The sequence below is a fragment of the Paramormyrops kingsleyae genome, chromosome 15 (assembly GCF_048594095.1).
Source record: "Paramormyrops kingsleyae isolate MSU_618 chromosome 15, PKINGS_0.4, whole genome shotgun sequence".
Taxonomy (NCBI): domain Eukaryota; kingdom Metazoa; phylum Chordata; class Actinopteri; order Osteoglossiformes; family Mormyridae; genus Paramormyrops; species Paramormyrops kingsleyae.
This window is the reverse complement of record NC_132811.1, coordinates 24,207,188-24,224,229: the sequence shown is the minus strand read 5'-3', so window position 1 is coordinate 24,224,229 and position 17,042 is coordinate 24,207,188. Positions and strand designations below refer to the sequence as shown.

At 45.9% G+C, this 17,042-nt stretch overlaps 2 protein-coding genes across 7 annotated transcripts in view; one reads left to right on the top strand and one right to left on the bottom strand.

Moving 5' to 3' along the window:
- Nucleotides 1–11,311, top strand: part of bcar3 (BCAR3 adaptor protein, NSP family member) — a 62,870-nt gene extending 51,559 nt beyond the window's left edge. For all 4 annotated transcript variants that reach the window (XM_023821382.2, XM_072699743.1, XM_023821383.2 and 1 more), the window contains 9 exons: nt 812–940; nt 3,937–4,376; nt 5,114–5,214; nt 5,712–6,484; nt 6,915–7,030; nt 7,340–7,511; nt 7,620–7,731; nt 8,731–8,937; nt 9,276–11,311. In XM_023821382.2, the coding sequence (XP_023677150.2) occupies nt 812–940; nt 3,937–4,376; nt 5,114–5,214; nt 5,712–6,484; nt 6,915–7,030; nt 7,340–7,511; nt 7,620–7,731; nt 8,731–8,937; nt 9,276–9,451 (2,226 nt within the window). In that variant the 3' untranslated portion in view covers nt 9,452–11,311. The remainder of the gene's footprint in view (nt 1–811; nt 941–3,936; nt 4,377–5,113; nt 5,215–5,711; nt 6,485–6,914; nt 7,031–7,339; nt 7,512–7,619; nt 7,732–8,730; nt 8,938–9,275) is intronic.
- Nucleotides 11,246–17,042, bottom strand: part of fnbp1l (formin binding protein 1-like) — a 46,247-nt gene continuing 40,450 nt past the window's right edge. For 2 of the 3 annotated variants that reach the window (XM_072699744.1, XM_023821388.2), the window contains 2 exons: nt 16,777–16,919; nt 14,485–15,180 (listed from right to left, as the gene is read on the bottom strand). In XM_072699744.1, coding sequence (XP_072555845.1) covers nt 15,002–15,180; nt 16,777–16,919 — 322 coding nt within the window. In that variant the 3' untranslated portion in view covers nt 14,485–15,001. Of the gene's footprint in view, nt 14,203–14,484; nt 15,181–16,776; nt 16,920–17,042 lie in introns of those variants that run through there. The other variant, XM_072699745.1, reaches the window with a different exon arrangement.

Below are 17,042 nucleotides of genomic sequence, written 5' to 3'. Positions count from 1 at the left end.
GACAAATTCCAAATCTTTTTTTTACTGTTGCGTATTTTCTGGTGTGTGTTTGTGTAATCCCCTCTGGCACCTAATGGGTTGACCCCCACCACGTCTCTCTGTGTTACTATACAATCATGGCTCTCTGTCCAGAGCTCTAGGAAAACAATTTAGGCAAAATGAAAGGATTGTTTTTCGGCTGTAGGTTAACAAACAGAGAGATGGAGAACAATGTCAGCTGCTCCAATAGCCGGTGTGGAACAATCTGAAAGGAAAATAAAGCTACTCTGGACTGCCACCGCACTGGGGCCCCAGAATCCCGTCTCCAGTTGGCTGATATCACTTTAATTAGACATTCTGATTTGCGGATTAGCGGAGGTGGGTGCCGGGTGCCCCACCGCGGCAAGGAGAAGGCAAAGTCACTGGGTGGCAATAACAGATCAGAGGAAACGTTAGATGAAAGGTGTGGTGGAGGGAGCGGCGATGCCTGGTGGCGGCCTGCAGATATCCAAGAACGATCAGATCACGCTTTTCTCTGTGTCAGTGACACCACCCCCGCACTGTGGGTGAGTCACTGGCAGCACAATGCGGCCTCAGGTGAGGGTGGGGCCCTGGGGAAGGGGGCGTACTGTCAGGAGTGCGGGAGATGAAAATGTAAACATCAAAGCGGGCAGGTACAGCAGGTACAGCCCTCAGACGATTATCGGGGGGGGGGGGCTGTTTGCTGAGAGGTCAGTAGTGAGAGGGGAGGAGACGGGAGAGAGGAAGGCGCTCGCGACGAGCCATGGCTCTGAGGACGCTCAAGCCGCCCGTCCTTCCTGTCCATGTGCAGTTCTCCAGGGACAAATACATCATGGAGGGCCCCCCAGAGAAGCTGCGCAAGGAGCTGGAGGAGGAGCTGAAGCAGGCCAGTGAGGAGCCCCGCAGCCATGCCTGGTACCACGGCGCCATCCCCAGACAGGTATGAGCGGGACAAGTGGGTCCACCAAGTGGGGGGGGGGGGGGCTGGATCATACTCAGAGAGCGAATGCAAAATGATTTGGCTCCTGAATTCTTTCTGGTTCACTAATAACACGTGTGTCACCCGTCTCTCGTGTGGCCGCGCAAACTCTTCAAGCGCTTAGTGAAAAACAATAACGGAATGAGACATGGGCTGCTGAGCGCCGCCGCGTTCCGGGCCGTCCGTGAAACGCGATGAGCCCCGGCAAAGCGTCCCGGCTGAGGAGGGGCCTCCGGAATAACCATGGCAACGGTGTGGTGTCCCATTGCAGGCTTCTGCTGATTTCATTAACGGGGAATTCATGCCGCATCGTCCATCACACAGCAGGGCCACCCGTCTATCCGAGGCCAGGGGGGCAGCATCCAGAGAGAATGCCACCATTTGGGGGGGGGGGGGGGGGGAAGGGATTAGAGATAGCAAAAAGATGAAAAGGGCAAAAAAGGGAAATGATAAAGAAATAACCTTTTCTAGAACTTCAAAGTTTGCTTTGCACGGGCCCACAGCCGACGAGGGGCATGATGGAGTATGACGGTCACCTCCAGCGGCGCGTTAAAATGGCCCCTTTGACAAGATCTGCCAAAAGGAGGTCTGGTATGTGAGATAAGTAAAAGGGGAATGAAGACGATGAGTTTGGGCGAAGGCTTCCGTGACAGGTGACAGGCCCCTGCTCAAAAACAAGCCCAGGAGCTGAGAGGAATATTTATAACTTTAGCAAGATCGGACCGTCAAAGAGAACACGTGAGGAGACATTTAGGCAAACTTACCTGTGCTGCTGTGGGAAAAGCCAAGTTTGGGGCATGAAAAATCAGCCAAGCAGCCTGCGGACAGCGATGATGATTATTGTTATTATACAGCTCCCTGCAGACTGATGATTGTAGGCACAAAAAACAGAGATAGTGATGTCAGCTGTGCGAACAGACCTTGTATGGTATCAGTGAGTCATATAACCACAAACAATTATAACCAATGACTAGCTGTCTACCTGGTGACCGGTCATTGTGGGATACATCTTCTTATCGGTTACCAGGTAACGTGTACGTAGCTCTACCACTGTAAACACCTTATCCATCAAAAATAATCAAATATACAGTATACTTTCTTTGAAAACATGCCCAGTACTTTGATACAACAAATTCAATTAAAATGCCTTCCTGGTATCCCAGCACCTTTGCACTGTAGCTGTGGCTGTCTTCCTTGCCAGCTGACACTCTGTACCCACCTCTCAGGCCTTTCACTGCGCTTTTCACCTCAACCTTGTGCTTTCAGCAAGAGCATTCAGCCGCAGACGGCTGGCGGTCTCTGCTCAGCTGCCGGACACAGGAACTTTCCGGTGAGAGTGAACAGAAAGGCTTCGGGCTGGTCTTGATGTGACAACACTGACTGATTACTGGCAATGTTGCTCTGCCACAAAAGACAGCATTTCCCACGTGTTGCTGCCTAAACAAACTCTGCTATCGAGTCCCTGATTCCCCTTGGAACTGACCCATACCGTCTCAGATGAGGTTTTTACCATTTCCTTAACCCTTGTTGGCTGCATCCTAAAATTCATGTTCACCGACAAGACAAAGGCAGGTATATTTCAATCAGAGTGAGTAAGATTCAGACAGTATATGAGATGACCCATGTTCTTCCCCTCCTGTCTTTAAAGGCATGGTGACGTTCCGCATTTTCCCACAATGTCATACGTAACACGTCTTGTGCAAACAAACACATGACGAGAGATGTCAGTCTGCGCGGGATGATAAGGGACAGGCGAAGGGCAGTGACCCGCGTGATGTCACAAAGCAGGAGGTGATGTGCAGCTTGGTGTCAAAGTGCATGTAGGTTATGTGCGTACGTGGGTGATGGGGGAGGGGGGGGCAGTCACATAGTCAAGGGGCGAAGCAGCTCCCCACCATATCATCCACAAAAAAAGAAGGAAATTACACTATTGGCCTAACTTCAGGGAAAATTTATGAATATAGTCCCTCCATCTCTATGGACCAAGCACTGTCCATGAAGTCGATCTGAAAATCTGAACACAGGATACTTAAACTGGGTTAATAAAAATAAAATAATAATACAGTGCAGACTGGAGGGGGTGTAAAACGGGGCTGATTGTGACCGGGGGAGACGGTGTCACAGGGCTGGGTCGCTGGGGGTCCTCTCCCTAACACGGTAGTAGTGTTTCACGGCCACACCTTTTTTTTTCTTCTTTTAATCAGAAAACACTTTTATGCCCTCCTTGCCCCCCCGCCCCCCCCCCCCTTGGAAAACAAGGCAGCCGCTTTGTTTACCTTAATCCAGTTTAATAGTCTCCCTAGTGGCAGGAGCCTTATTATGAAAAGAAAGTATAAAATCTCCACACTTAATTAAAATACCAGCCCCTCTACCAAGAAGGATTACATAACCTATAATCACGGATGGATATAACTGGCACACAAGTAAACAGTATGTGCGACAATCGATTGTAACAGTGTAAATGCGTACTTATTTTATGTGCATTTGAGCTGGTATGACAAGAAAATACCTTGCATTTTAACCTGTATACTGCAAATGAAGTAGAGTTAGCATATAAAGATTAAAATACATTATATTTTGTTTTCATATCAGCGCAAATGTACATAAAATAAGTACGCATTTACACTGTTACAAACAATCGATTGTCACACATATTGTTTTTAAAGGTGAATGGGTACTTGTGTACCAGTTATGTCCATCTCTGCCTATAAATACTAAAATTAAGCTGGAGGCCCAGGGTTGAAAATACACACTGGGACACCCCAGTTATTAGCTGATGCCAGATTTCCAGGGCTGAGGGTCGCGCCCCTTCGGAACCCAGACACTATTCAAATAAGTTGGTTTGGAAAAGCAGTCGCCACGGTAACAGCCTTTAACAAAGCAACAGGTGACTATTTGCTATTGAAAGCATTAAATGAAACAAATTGGGTTGAATGTAAACCTGTGTGACCCATCAGGTTGCGGAGACCCTGCTGCAGAGGGACGGGGACTTCCTGATCCGGGACTCCGTATCCAGCCCAGGGAACTATGTGCTGACCTGCCAATGGAAAAACAGTCCACAGCACTTCAAGATCAACAAAAAGATGGTGGCAGCGAGCGAGGCCTACTCACGGGTGCAGTATCTCTTTGAGAGCGAGGGCTTCGACAGTGTGCCCGCCCTGGTGCGCTACTACGTGGGCAACCGTAAGCCTGTGTCGGCGGTTGTCGGGGCGATCATTTTCCAGCCCATAAACCGGGTCCTTCCACTGCGCTGCTTGGAGGAGAAGTACGGGGCAGCACCCATCCGGCAGGAGCCTGCCGCAATGGAACGGAAATGCCTGCCCACCAAACGGCTCAGCCTGAACATCACGAACGGGCACGGCCAAGACCACCCCCTGACCCGGGGGAACCTCCTGAGGTGAGGTCATTCCACAGAAATATGACTTTCACATACATATATATTGTTCATACTTCAAATCGATACCAAATGACACTTATTGAGCTTTTGGCAGTAATAAAATGCGTGTTTCTCCAGGCGTATAAATCAGAGTCAGCAGTTGGCAGTTTCATACAGTTCCCAGAGAGCATTTTGCAATCAAATGAACCATAAATATTTTAGTCTGATAGCAGCAGAATTCATGGGAATGCACTGCACAGTTTACTACATGTAGAGCGCTCTAATGAATAAAAAACATGCTGCGTATCGAGGGAGGCACCTCACAGGCTGATGAGCAGACTGACCTAGTAACTGGTGGGCTGGAATTCCCTTTAAGTAATTAAACATATCATTGTCTAAACAATAAACACTGGAATCTGTGGATGCCCTTAAAAGTTTCTAGGAAGGTTTTAGAAAAACCTGCAGTATAACTGATAGTATTTTGTTCCAACAGCATATAAACAACAGGACTATAACCAACACACATAAGTACATGTCTAGGATAAACCAAGGACCTCAAACCAGGAGCGCCAGTGAAGATGCCAGGGCAAACGACGACAGAAAAGCCCAACAAATTACAAGCTTCTATTTACATTACAAACACGATGTATTAGGTCCAGGCTTTTTTGGGACTTCCTTGCTTGCTGTTGACGGCAGAGAGGACGGGAGAGCTCTGCATGCTGATGTGTGCTGTCATGTCCGTCACTGTCCCCCCACAGGAACAAGGACAAATGCGGGAGTCAGCCGGCGTGTCTGAACCACGTACAGGAAAGACGTCGGCCCCTGAAGACTCACCAGTCCGAGAGCTTCCTGCCACTCGGTAAGAGTCACTTCTCGTCCACTCTGATGAAGCAGCTCGTTCGCAAACCCGACAGAAAAACAACATGCTAGTGTTACGTAGGAGACTTTAAACACCCCCTTTTAGAGACGTATAGGTTTTTGCAATCCTGAAACAAGAAAACATGATTCCATCGTAAAAATTGTGGGCCTCTCAAATCACTTCATTTTCATTATTCATAGTAAACAACTTAGGTCAAAAGTGTAGGATTAAATGTTTTATAATTATAAAGTCTGTACTGTAATTATAATACTGCATTTGTATAAAGCTTTCTAACTAGATCAGATCAGAAGCAAGAGAACTTGTCATTTGTGCATGGTCATTCAAATTGCAGACCGCTGTTGTGTTGGGCAATGGACTAGTAATCTTGGTCATAGCCTCCAAGCAGAAATCTATCCAGACACTGAAGAAACTATTTAATCCAAGAGCACAGGAATGGCTGTAAGTTTCCCATGTTCACAAATGGCTTTATCTCCCAGGTTGCAAGCCACAGTCCCAGACCCAATCCCATCTCATGGATTCCCATTCGAGCCCCAAGTCTCCCGTGTTTAGGACGGGCAGTGAGCCTGTTCTCAGCCCCACTGTCCCCCGAAAGCCCTGTTTCGAGATGCATGCTGGACAAGCGATCCGAGGCTCGGATAGCCAGCTGTACCCCAAGCCGCCCCCAAAACCCAGCAAAGTGCCTTCCACCAAGATTCCTCGCTCCCCACGGCTACATCCCATCGCACCTCCGGCTCCTCCAAAGAAACCCCAGAAGCCTCCGGCGCAGCTGAACCCCGAGCCAGGCGCCTGCGAGCCTGGATCCAGCACAGTGGCAGAATGGGACAGAACCACTGAGATGCACCCCGGTGACGGTTACGTGAAGCGGCTGAGGGCAGACGAGGCGAACCAGAGATGCCCCGTGACACCGGAAGCCAGCTTGTCCTGTGGCTCGGTCAACCGCAGCTCGTACCACAGAGCCATCGAAGCCCTGGAAGACAGCAATGAGGAATGGAGCGCAGACAGGCAACACCTGGATCTGCTGGAGACTAAGAAGGAGAAGGAGGAGCAGCTAATGGAGCTGAAGGCAAAGGTCTTCAAGCGGCCTGTATTTGAGACGACTTCTGCATTCAGGCCTGCAGAGTTTGAGACCAGGCTCCTCCCCCCTGAGAACAAGCCCCTGGAGATGTCTGTGCTGAAACAGGCCAAGCAGCTTCTTGTCTCTCAGGACCACAGGACCATCGCCAAGACCCTGCTGTATGCTGACAGCCAGGTACCCATTACTGCTTAAGACCACTGCAGACTGCTGTCCACAGTCTGAAAGAAGAAGCCCTTGGCTGACTAGCAGACAAGTGATATTATTAATTCTGAAAAATTAAAAACAGTAAAAAGCCTAGAGTCTTGTTTGGTTTTACATAGTTGTGGAATAAAGCTGGAATTCGCTGTGCTTTTCAGTAAGTGGGAACTCGTGGTCAGCAACACAAAGTCCCTAATTGTGACCAAGCATCTTATCAAATTGGTAGTAACATAAGAATTATTTTAAATGGAACAAAGGCTTAGTCTTCAAAAGCTCAGCTGCTCATTACAGTGGTTTGTAAAGCTTTTTTCCTTTAATGAATGTGAATGATTGCGGAGCTCAGAGAAGCTTTCTTGTTATGGAACTGAAGTTCCGAATAGCCGGCTTATCAGTGCTTATCTTTCAGGTGGCCAGAACTCTGAACGTCTCTGAAGAGATGAGATGTGCAATGGGAGTGAACTCGGGGCTGGAGCTGGCAACCCTCCCGCACGGCAGACAGCTGCGGCAGGACCTGATGGAGAGGTAGTCGTGGCAACCAGGCAGCCTGCGCACTTGCACATGGCTTGGTGGGAATAGTCCGGGATCTTCGCAAACATTCAGAGTACAGATGATAGATAAAAAACGTTTAGTATTTAAATCATGTCCCCGTTAACACAATGGAACTCGCCACAAACCATTCACGCACTTACTGCTGTGTTGTACTTCAGCCCAGCTGTAAGTGCCCCAAGCAGATGTTTCTCCAAGCTGTTGTCTCAGTCATAGGTGATTATGACCAGGAGCACAGTAGAGTGAAGTAGCACAGAACACACTAACATGAGTGTCACGGCTCAGGCACAACACCATGTGCATCGGGGTGGCTGTGGACATCCTCGGCTGCACGGGCACTTTGGAGGAGCGAGCCGTGACCCTCAACCGCATCATACTGGTGGCACTGGAACTTAAGGACTCCATGGGGGACCTTTATGCTTTCTCGGCGATCATGAAGGCGCTCGACATGTCACAGGTAGTACACTGGGCCGGATCGGCGCCTCTGGGGGACTACAGGGCGGAAGGGTGGGAGTTTCTCGATGGACATGCGTGCCTGTGAGTTCATGGCTTGTGCTGTCCACAGATCACACGGTTAGACCAAACGTGGACCACCTTAAGAAGGAAATACACACATACGGCCATCCTGTATGAAAAGACCCTCAAGCCCTTTTATAAGGGACTGTACGAAGGCAGTGGTGAGTATTAAAAATACTTCATTAGATATTTGTTCCCTTTGTTACTGAACTCGCTAGAGTATTAATATTTAACAAGGATCTGGAAGTTTCCTTACAGGGAGCATAGGGGCTCAGTGGGGGGGTACTGTTACCAGACCTCCAGCGCTGCAATCCCACCTGTGTATCTGTGGGTTTCCTACAGCAGGCCAGAGACATGCAGCTAGGCCGACCGCAGCTTCTAAACTGTCCATAGTTAGTGCTGCACTGATGTGGGAATTTGGACCGATACCCATCCATCCACTTTCTGTACCCACTGAAGCTACTCAGGGCTGCGGGGGTCCAAAGCCTATCCTGGTGGCTAAGGGCACATGGCAGGGAACACCCCCGGATGACCGATACTGATAACCACTATATTTCTGTCCAATATGATCGATAACCAGCTAATCTCTGAACCACTTACCCAGGCGGTGAAACTTGAGCTGATTATTTTTTATATGCTGTACAAAAGGAAAGACTGATTTGTGGACTAGATTAGATAATGAATTGAAAACATGTCATGGGCTAGACCTGTAATGAGTGGTGAATGAGCTGATGAAATCTCTCTACGGAAAAGGGTTGACTGTCTAATGCTATCATCTCCGTCATTTTAGTAGTTATGCCAGTAGCTCTGGGGCTGACTTTGAATAGTGACTAAAGCCTAATTATCACGCAGCAATTTCGGTCGACTGCCACATCACACTGATGCAAACGTAACAGATATATCACCTGATACCGATATGGTAACCGATATTTGGTATCTCTACACGTAGCATATGACTGTGTGTGCATCTGCCCTGTGAGGGACTGGCTGCCCATCCAGCGTGCTCCTCTGCCTTGGGTTCCAGCTTGCCAGAGGCTTCTGGCCTCTCCGTAACCCTGAGCGAGATGGAAGATGGATGAGGCTTCCTGTTGAGTTCAATTCATGCTGGATACCGATTTGATTCCTGTGCCGGTGTACTTTTGCTTCTATCACCTGTGCAGTTGATGTGCCACTGAAGACCACCACTGTGCCGCTCCTGATGCCCCTGCTGACCCTGATGGAGCGCCCCGCAGTGGCCTTTGAGGGCTTTGAACACTGGGAGAACAATGACCAAGGCTGCGAGATTATGCTTCGTCACCTGGAGGAGGCCAGGAAGATGGCTCACAATGCAGACGTGTACACCTCCAACACAGAGCGCATCCTACAAGGTATCAAGCCACATGAGCCATAGAGTCTGAAATTTATGCATTTTGCAGAAACTTTCATTCATACAGTAGCCAATTAAACATTTAGGCTGGAGAAAGGAAGGCCTGCAGCTTCGCCCTCCTAATCTGGCCCTGGATTTCAAATCCAGGCCTTTTTTTCAGTTCATTCAGTTAGTGAGTTTAATAATTACTGATTCTGATTGGTCAGAGACTTCACACCTGGCTCACAGGTGAAGGGCGGCTGGAAAATCAGCAATACTCGGCCCTTGATGACCGTGATTTGTATAGCCCTGATCAACAGGACAGGAACAATAAACTTTCTCTTATATCTTTTCCTCAAGACTTCCAACCCAATGAGGACTTGCTGGAGATCTTCAAGACAGACTTTCAGCTACGGCTCCTTTGGGGAAGCCGCGGGGCAGCAGTAAATCAGGCGGAGAGATACGAGAAGTTCAAACTCATCCTCACAGCTCTGTCCCGAAAACTGGAGCCCTGTGTCAAGCACACTGAACTATGAAGCAGAAAGAACTGAACAGCATGTAAATACCCCCATGATGAGCAGGGGAACCATTTAGGCGTCAATCCACTGCTCAGCCAGAAACAACAGCAGCTCAGTGGCTGAACCTTTCAACAGGCTGGACTTCCTGGTACTGTGGTCATGAAAGAATCTCTCTGCCCTAAAGTGCAAGGAAATGGCTTGTGTACATAGACTGTACTTATATTTAATAGTTTTATATATATATATATATATATATATATACACACACACACAAAACTACACCAGCTCTCCTCAGACTGGTCCTTAGAAATAGATGTTCAACATACATCCACCTTTATGTTCTTATTTTGATCTGATATACCTTTCCTCTACAAGTTATCGATCCAGTGCTTTGACAAAAATACAGTACAGGCTGCAAATGTGATCCGTTCCCTAAGTCTGTCTTTTAGGCGAATTTCTAGGCAAGTTGGAACAATAATACAGTATAATAATAATACAGTAAAAATTAAACTACATACGGTACAGTAATGTACCTTGAGCCATCAAACCACTGAAGCCATGCAATGTTTTCTTGAGCATCACAAAGTAGTGCTCATGTTCATTATTACAGAACATTGTATTTAACTCACATTAATATACTAGGCTTTATGGCAGTCTGTTCATAAGTATGAATTGTCCGTAAGTCGGACATTCTTAACCCGAGGACTTACTGTACACCTCCTGTTACATTACAGGACTGTCATTTCAGTAGCTGTGTGCAGCAAAGGAGCATTGGCTTAAGTAGGCCATTGCAAACTGGAATACAAAGTTTTCGTGTATCACTACACAGCAATGAGAAAGGCCCAGTGCTCTTTTGAAAAGCCATGGATGGCTAAAGTGTAACAATGTCTTATCTCAGATGGAAAATTCAGGGAAAATCTGGGAAATCAGGAAAGAGGTAAGCTGAATGTGTAAAACGCGAAAGGGAGGCGGACCTGGATGGAAGGCTGTCCTGATTTACAAGGGGTTTAAAAGTGCTGTATGAATAGCGGATTTTCTGTTGGCACAGTATCAGAGTCAGAAGTGGTTGTAAATAACAGTCATGGTCAGGTGTGAGCATGTTAAGTTAAGACTGTAATGTGTTCTCCTGTTGAAACTGCCATGTACATAATCCAAATGTCCTACTGTGGAGGGGTTGGTGGAACTTAGCAAAAAATGCACTAACAGAGCCCCCCCTCACTGATCCAAATTACGACCCAGCACACACTGCTTTTATCGTCTGTTATATAGGACCTATTCTCTGCTTTTATGTTCTGCGTCAGTGTTTCTCAACACAGTCCTCGGAGACCCACGTTTTTGCATATATGTGGACTGTCTGCCAGGGAGCAAAAATGTGAACCATCTGAGGGCCCCCATGGACTGGGTTGAGAAACACTGTCTTATGGTTCTTTGGACTTTAACCATTTTCACTTAGAAAACAGGTGGAGAAGTTTCAAGGTTACCACGGCGCATTAGGCAGCATACATAAGGAAGAAATCAAGACCAGAAAATACAGGTTCAAAAATCACAGAGCCGTGATTGCTCCTGCCAGTCAGTGTTATTCTTTGACATCCTCCAGCTGTACTAAAAAAAAAACAAACTGGATTAAAGGTATATATTTGTAAAGCTATGTAAGTAGCACCTTATAAAGGTAAGGAATAACTGTTATGTGAATATGGCTGCAGGCAAATTATGGACTTGTGTAAAGATGTTTAAGTAAATTATTACCCAAAACGGATTCAATTTACATTCAAATAATACAAATTCTGGAACTCAGAGACGGGAAAAAAAAAATGTGATTCTTATTTATTTTATTAGAACAAATTCAAATTCTCAGGAGAGAGCAGTCTTTCAAAGTGTCTCAAGAATAAAAAGTATAAAAGAAAAATGTGCTCAGCAAGATGCAGAAGTGCAATTACTGTCATTGTTTTGATTATTCCAAGTCCACTCAGTCAGATTCATGTGAAGAAAACTGCCATGGGTATCCTGTTCACGCACATGACACTAATGGAACATACACTTGAGCAATGGGAACATTACAACAGACACCCTGCTTAGTACCCTGTTTATAATTAGTCAACTGAATCACTTATGTCACAGTTTTCAGTTCTCTTCTGTTTTCATTCATTCCTTCATTCATTCATGTTGGTAGCAAGTTTCATGACAATGACAATTAAAGCACTTTTACTTTATTCCTAGCAGGAGCAGGAAAACATTAAATTCTGATTCATCTATGGATTCTGTTGTGAAATCTTACATTGTTCAGTTTTACTTAATTTCTGCAAATATACCATAGCAAGAGATGTTGCAAGTGGCCTTAAGAAAGTTGTGTTTTTTTTCTGCATGGGTAATTTGCATGTAACAAACATGGCAAAGAAGCATTTTTCTTTATACAAAAGGATTTTTCTTAAACCAGAAATAGTCCGTGGATTTCACCTTTGAACAGCATACCTCCTCAATTCACATTACTTTGCCCCCATAAATCCAGACTGAAGTGTTCCCATTTACATTTAGAAACGCTGCGATTACTGTCACCTCATAAACGCGAGTCAAAATGAATAATGAACTGCGATACAAAATACACCGACAAAACAAAAAAGGTGTGATGTTAAAAACTAATTTACTTATCAACATTCTCATAGACTCTTTCAGTTCCTTCACTACTTGAATGACATTCAAATACGATTCTTGCATTTATATATATAAAAAAGCCTTTTAAAATGTAGTAAAAGTACAGAAAGTTCAGCAGCTCACCAGAACAAACTGAACAGCTTTTTAAACCGTATTAAAAGTAAAACATCGACTTCACAGCTTTGAGTATTAGGATTACAGGTCAAAACTAAACATCTGGATGTTATAACTGACGTCAGTACTTATAATGTCTGCTCTTAAATATCTCAAATAAAGGCAGTTAAGCCAGTTCTTAGTGAGTAATAACGTCTCCACATCTTCCTCCACATACCCACCTTGGTATTAGAATCATGAAACTGACCAGATTAATTGCGCGGGAAACAGCAACTACTTGTCTCAGTTAAAGCAAGAGAAATACGCAACACCACACCAGCACCCCCTCAAACGTGTGCTTTAGGCACAGAGACGACAGTGTGCATTTAACCAGGCAAGTGTACTGGCCCACCGACTCCATGCATCAATACTGAGAAGAGATGATGGCAGGAATTCACTGGGCCAAACTGCCGTGCCGTGTTCCATGGTGCAGTTGTGCCAAACAAAAGGGGGAAAACTGCGTATATGTGTGTAAAGCGTAATGTTAACTACTGTGTTGCTGCACGTCAGGTAACATAGAGAGTCAGTTTTATTCATTAATTTATTCATTATATATAAACGTGATAGGGAAAAAGTGCATTTAAGTAATATTAGACCAAGTCCCTATTCCAAAAGGTGTTCTGAAGAAAAGTATGATTACTATGTACTACTGACACAATGCTGAAAAGTGAGTATATCACCTGATAAAAACCCTATAAAAAGTCACAAGAGAAACACATTCAGTATGAAACAAAAGATGTTAATACATATAAAGTCCAGTAATAAAACTAACTAAATATATACATATATGTATACACATACTCACATAAATATGCATACACATGATTATATGTACGATCACATTCACAAAAATATGCGCTAGACATGTAAGTTTAGGAGATGCACTGCTGTCGTCCCCGAACCGCAACACGGTCCCCCGGCACCTGCAGCACCTGGAGAAGCGACGGAGCATCCCGTTGCAGAGCAGCGTCGCAGGAAGCCGGCCGCTGCTCCGAGCAGCCCTTTTATGTGGCTTGGGTTGGACTGGCACTCAGAAGACCGAGGCTTGTTGCCGAGATTCGTAATAAGGCATGGATCCCACTGTAGAACTGGAGTGTTGACTGGCAACTTCGTCTCAGTCTCAGGGTCTTCGAAGCTTTGTCACAGCGTGCGCAGAAGCGGTGGGGAGAGGAAGCCCCCTGCTGGCCGCTTGGTGGCACTGCGCCCTCCCATTTCCCAACAAGGGTTGGTGGGGGATGGGATGACGGGGAGGCTGCGGGACCGCCTTCTCGTGGCTACTGCAATTCTGCCTCTAAACTCAAGTGCTCATGCTTGGCGCAACACATATGTTCACGACAGCGCAACATAAGAAGTTACAATTGGGAATTAGCAGGGGAATGTTGTAAGAGGGAGGGGATGGACAGGATACGATAAGAACAAAGAACAAGGAGACAGGAAGATGCAGATGAATGAAGAGGGGGGGGGTTTCAAGATGGCAAAAGAACCACCCTGAGCGTGGATCTAGAAAAAAATACATATTCCATGCTGAGGCATGTTAAGGCGAGCATGTAAGGTTGGTACAGGCAGACGTTGCTAATGTTACGACGGGGTGGGGATGAGACAAGCTGTTAGTGCCAGTCTGAAGGTGAGCGGCTTTCCTGGCACTGCTCAAGCCTCTTTGGGTTGTGGATGCCACAGTCGGCAAGCTACCCTGTAATTACCCACAGCTCTGTTGTGTCAAATTCGTGCGTGGCTCCGGGGTAAGGGCCAGCCCGTTAAAGAGCGCCGGTGACCTCACAGACGTCGCCATGGCGATGGAATGGGGTTAATGGTAATGGATGTCTGCATGCACACATGCAACCTGTCTCTAAACCTCTGTAGGTCCCAACCCTCACCACTGCCCACTACCAAAAGAGACTGAGAACTGCATGTACCCTCCGCCAATGCCTCGCCAAATGTCACTGACACCCACACCTCCACTCAGGAACCTGCACGGGAAGGAGGGAGAGAAAGGAGGGAGAGAAAGGAGGGAGAGAAAGGAGGGAGGAGCATTACAGTCACCACCATCACACGAGAGGAACAGAGAAACGCCCAGAGGCTAGCCGAGTCCCATCACTGCCACAGAGCGCCGCCCCCATGGCCACACTTGGGCAGGACATCACAGGGCCCTGAGATTTGGACTGGAGTTTATAGGTAGGATAAAGATCAGCTGCAGAGAGGAATTTGATATAAATACTGAAGTTACAAGAAAGTGTGACCAGAGATTCATATAAATAGGTATAGAGCCCTTTATAGAAGGTTCAAACACTTAGACACTGTTTGACATTTGTTCAAACAAAAATGAGAGAAAAATAAAGATAAAAAAAATAGGAACAACCGTCAAGGCCCCCATTTTAATAAATGCAATAATTATCTGGACAGAAAAATATTTACAAAATTGCATACAAATTTAGCAGCTAAAATAAGGTTTGTATTCCATATGGAAAAAAGAAAATCATAAGGAGCTCAGTGGACAAATCAGATAACATGAAGGAGCCACATTAAAAAGATAATTTTCAAATAATAACTTCATATAAATAAGCCCGCTGGTGTTTGTGGAGATGCGTGAGGTCTGGTGCATAGTGTGTTCTGCTGAAAGCAGAGGAACGCGTTAGGAAAGGTCCTCCACACGCTGGCGGGGACCAACTATGACGAGACACGCAAGCGGGTGGGTAGCATGTGGAGCGCCGATGTGCAACGTGAGGTAGGCGTCGGTTGGTCAGACTGCCGTGGTCCCGGCCTGGGAGCTCATATGTAGGTGACCGCACCTTTGCTGTTCTTCTCCAAAGTGATCTCCACGTAGGATGTGGGCACGTAGCCCTCCTCGCCGCCCTGCTTCCGTGCACGCGTCCAGCCATCTCCCTTGTCCTCCTCGATGATGTACAGCACCTCGTCCTCCTTGAACGCCAGCGTGCCCTCGTTCTGGCCTGTGGTTACACGTGCGAAGTGGTCAGTGCAGATTGTTTACTCTGGATGGTTGGACTGACAAGCCCTTCCGCATCCTACTTGCTTATGGAGTGATGAATTAGGAAATGTGAAATTTAAATAAATTATTCGATGCCAAACATGTCTTAACCTAGTAAATCAAATGCATTTATGAAAGCTACTCAATATTCCAAAACAATGACAAAAGGAAACTATATTGCCAGAAAATAAATAAGTAAAATATGAATTACATAAACCAGCAAGGGCTAACAGAGGCTGCTCTTGCTTTGATTAGTCACATCATGAATCCTTCAACTTATGTGTCTTTGGTATCACTCTGTAGAGCAGCATCTATTCTCAGCATGGCAGATCTTGGTAGGCAGGATGAACACCAAGCCAACAAGCCAAATTGCCATCTTCAGCAATGGAGGTTGACTTGGTGTGGCTCACGTAGCTACGAGGCTAACAGAAAAGCTACGCGCTCAGATAAAACTCACGAAACAAAGCAGGAGACAAGTGTAGATCACACTCTACACTTCTATGAAATCTTGAAATGCACCCATAGGGCAGATGTCTGTCTTTGATAGGGCATCTATCTCATGCCCCGTCAAGGCCAGCTTTAATCAGATCCAGTCCCAGCTACTAGGTTTGAGCGCAATCACCAGTGCATTGTGGGTGGGCTCAATCAGAAATTTCAAAACTGATATGCCAGAAGAACATACAACAGCTAACTAAAGTAGTAAGCGGGGACATCTCTGAACAATCAAACTACCGTATTTTCTGCACTATAAGGCGCACTCTAAAGCCTTTGATTTTCTTAAAAAAATAACAGTGCGCCTTATAATCCAGTGCGCTTTAAACGTGGATTAATTTCTGTTGTGCATACTGAACTCGAAGCGATTTGAATGTTTTAGTATTGAAAAGTGAGTGTATTGTGTAGTGCTTCACATATTATAAATTAACAATTTCAAGAGTTATTATGAATACGCTGACTTTTCATTTAGCGGTATAGGACCGTATTATAAGTGTTCAATTTTGAGTTATTATGAATACGCTGACTTTTGATTTAGCGATATAGGACCGTATTATAAGTGTTCAATTTTGAGTTATTATGAATACGCTGACTTTTGATTTAGCGGTATAGGACCGTATTATAAGTGTTCAATTTTGAGTTATTATGAATACGTTGACTTTTGATTTAGCGGTATAAGACTTGTTTTTTTACGTGTTAAAGAGTAGTGAAGACGCTCATAAACGTTTGAACAATGTTGACAGTCATTGTGAACACGTGATGTAAAATAAATTTTGGTTGACTGGCTTATCTGACTGTTTTGTTTTGCTTAAAGCGCCTTAAAGTCCGGTGCGCCTTGTATGTGGAAAAAGTTTGAAAAAAGACCACTGATTGACGGTGCGCCTTATAATACAGTGCGCGGTATAGTGCGGAAAATACGGTAATTAAAAGAAAATTCCATCTGATTCGAACTCAATCGCTGAGGTTCAAGGGTCCAAACCCCGTTCATTTGCAACCACAGCCTTGGCCTGAATGCTGCGTTCTACATGCTATCATCACGTTCCTCACTTGGACTGTGTCTCCTTACCATCAAAGGCGTAGAGTGCTTTGCAGTGCCCAATAGCTGGAAGAGGATCGTCGTCGTCAAACTCATCGTCAAACTCGTGGACGTCCGGCTGCGGGGGGCTGCGATGCTCCTGGTTAGGGTCGTCTGTGTAGCTTCCTTCAGGACTGTGGGGAGGGAGAAAGCAAACACATGGAGGGAAAAGGTAGATATCCAGGGCCACCATAGAGATGCCCAGAGACTACCACAAGAGAAATTCTTCATTGCTTCTTGTGTTTCCCAGGCTGTGG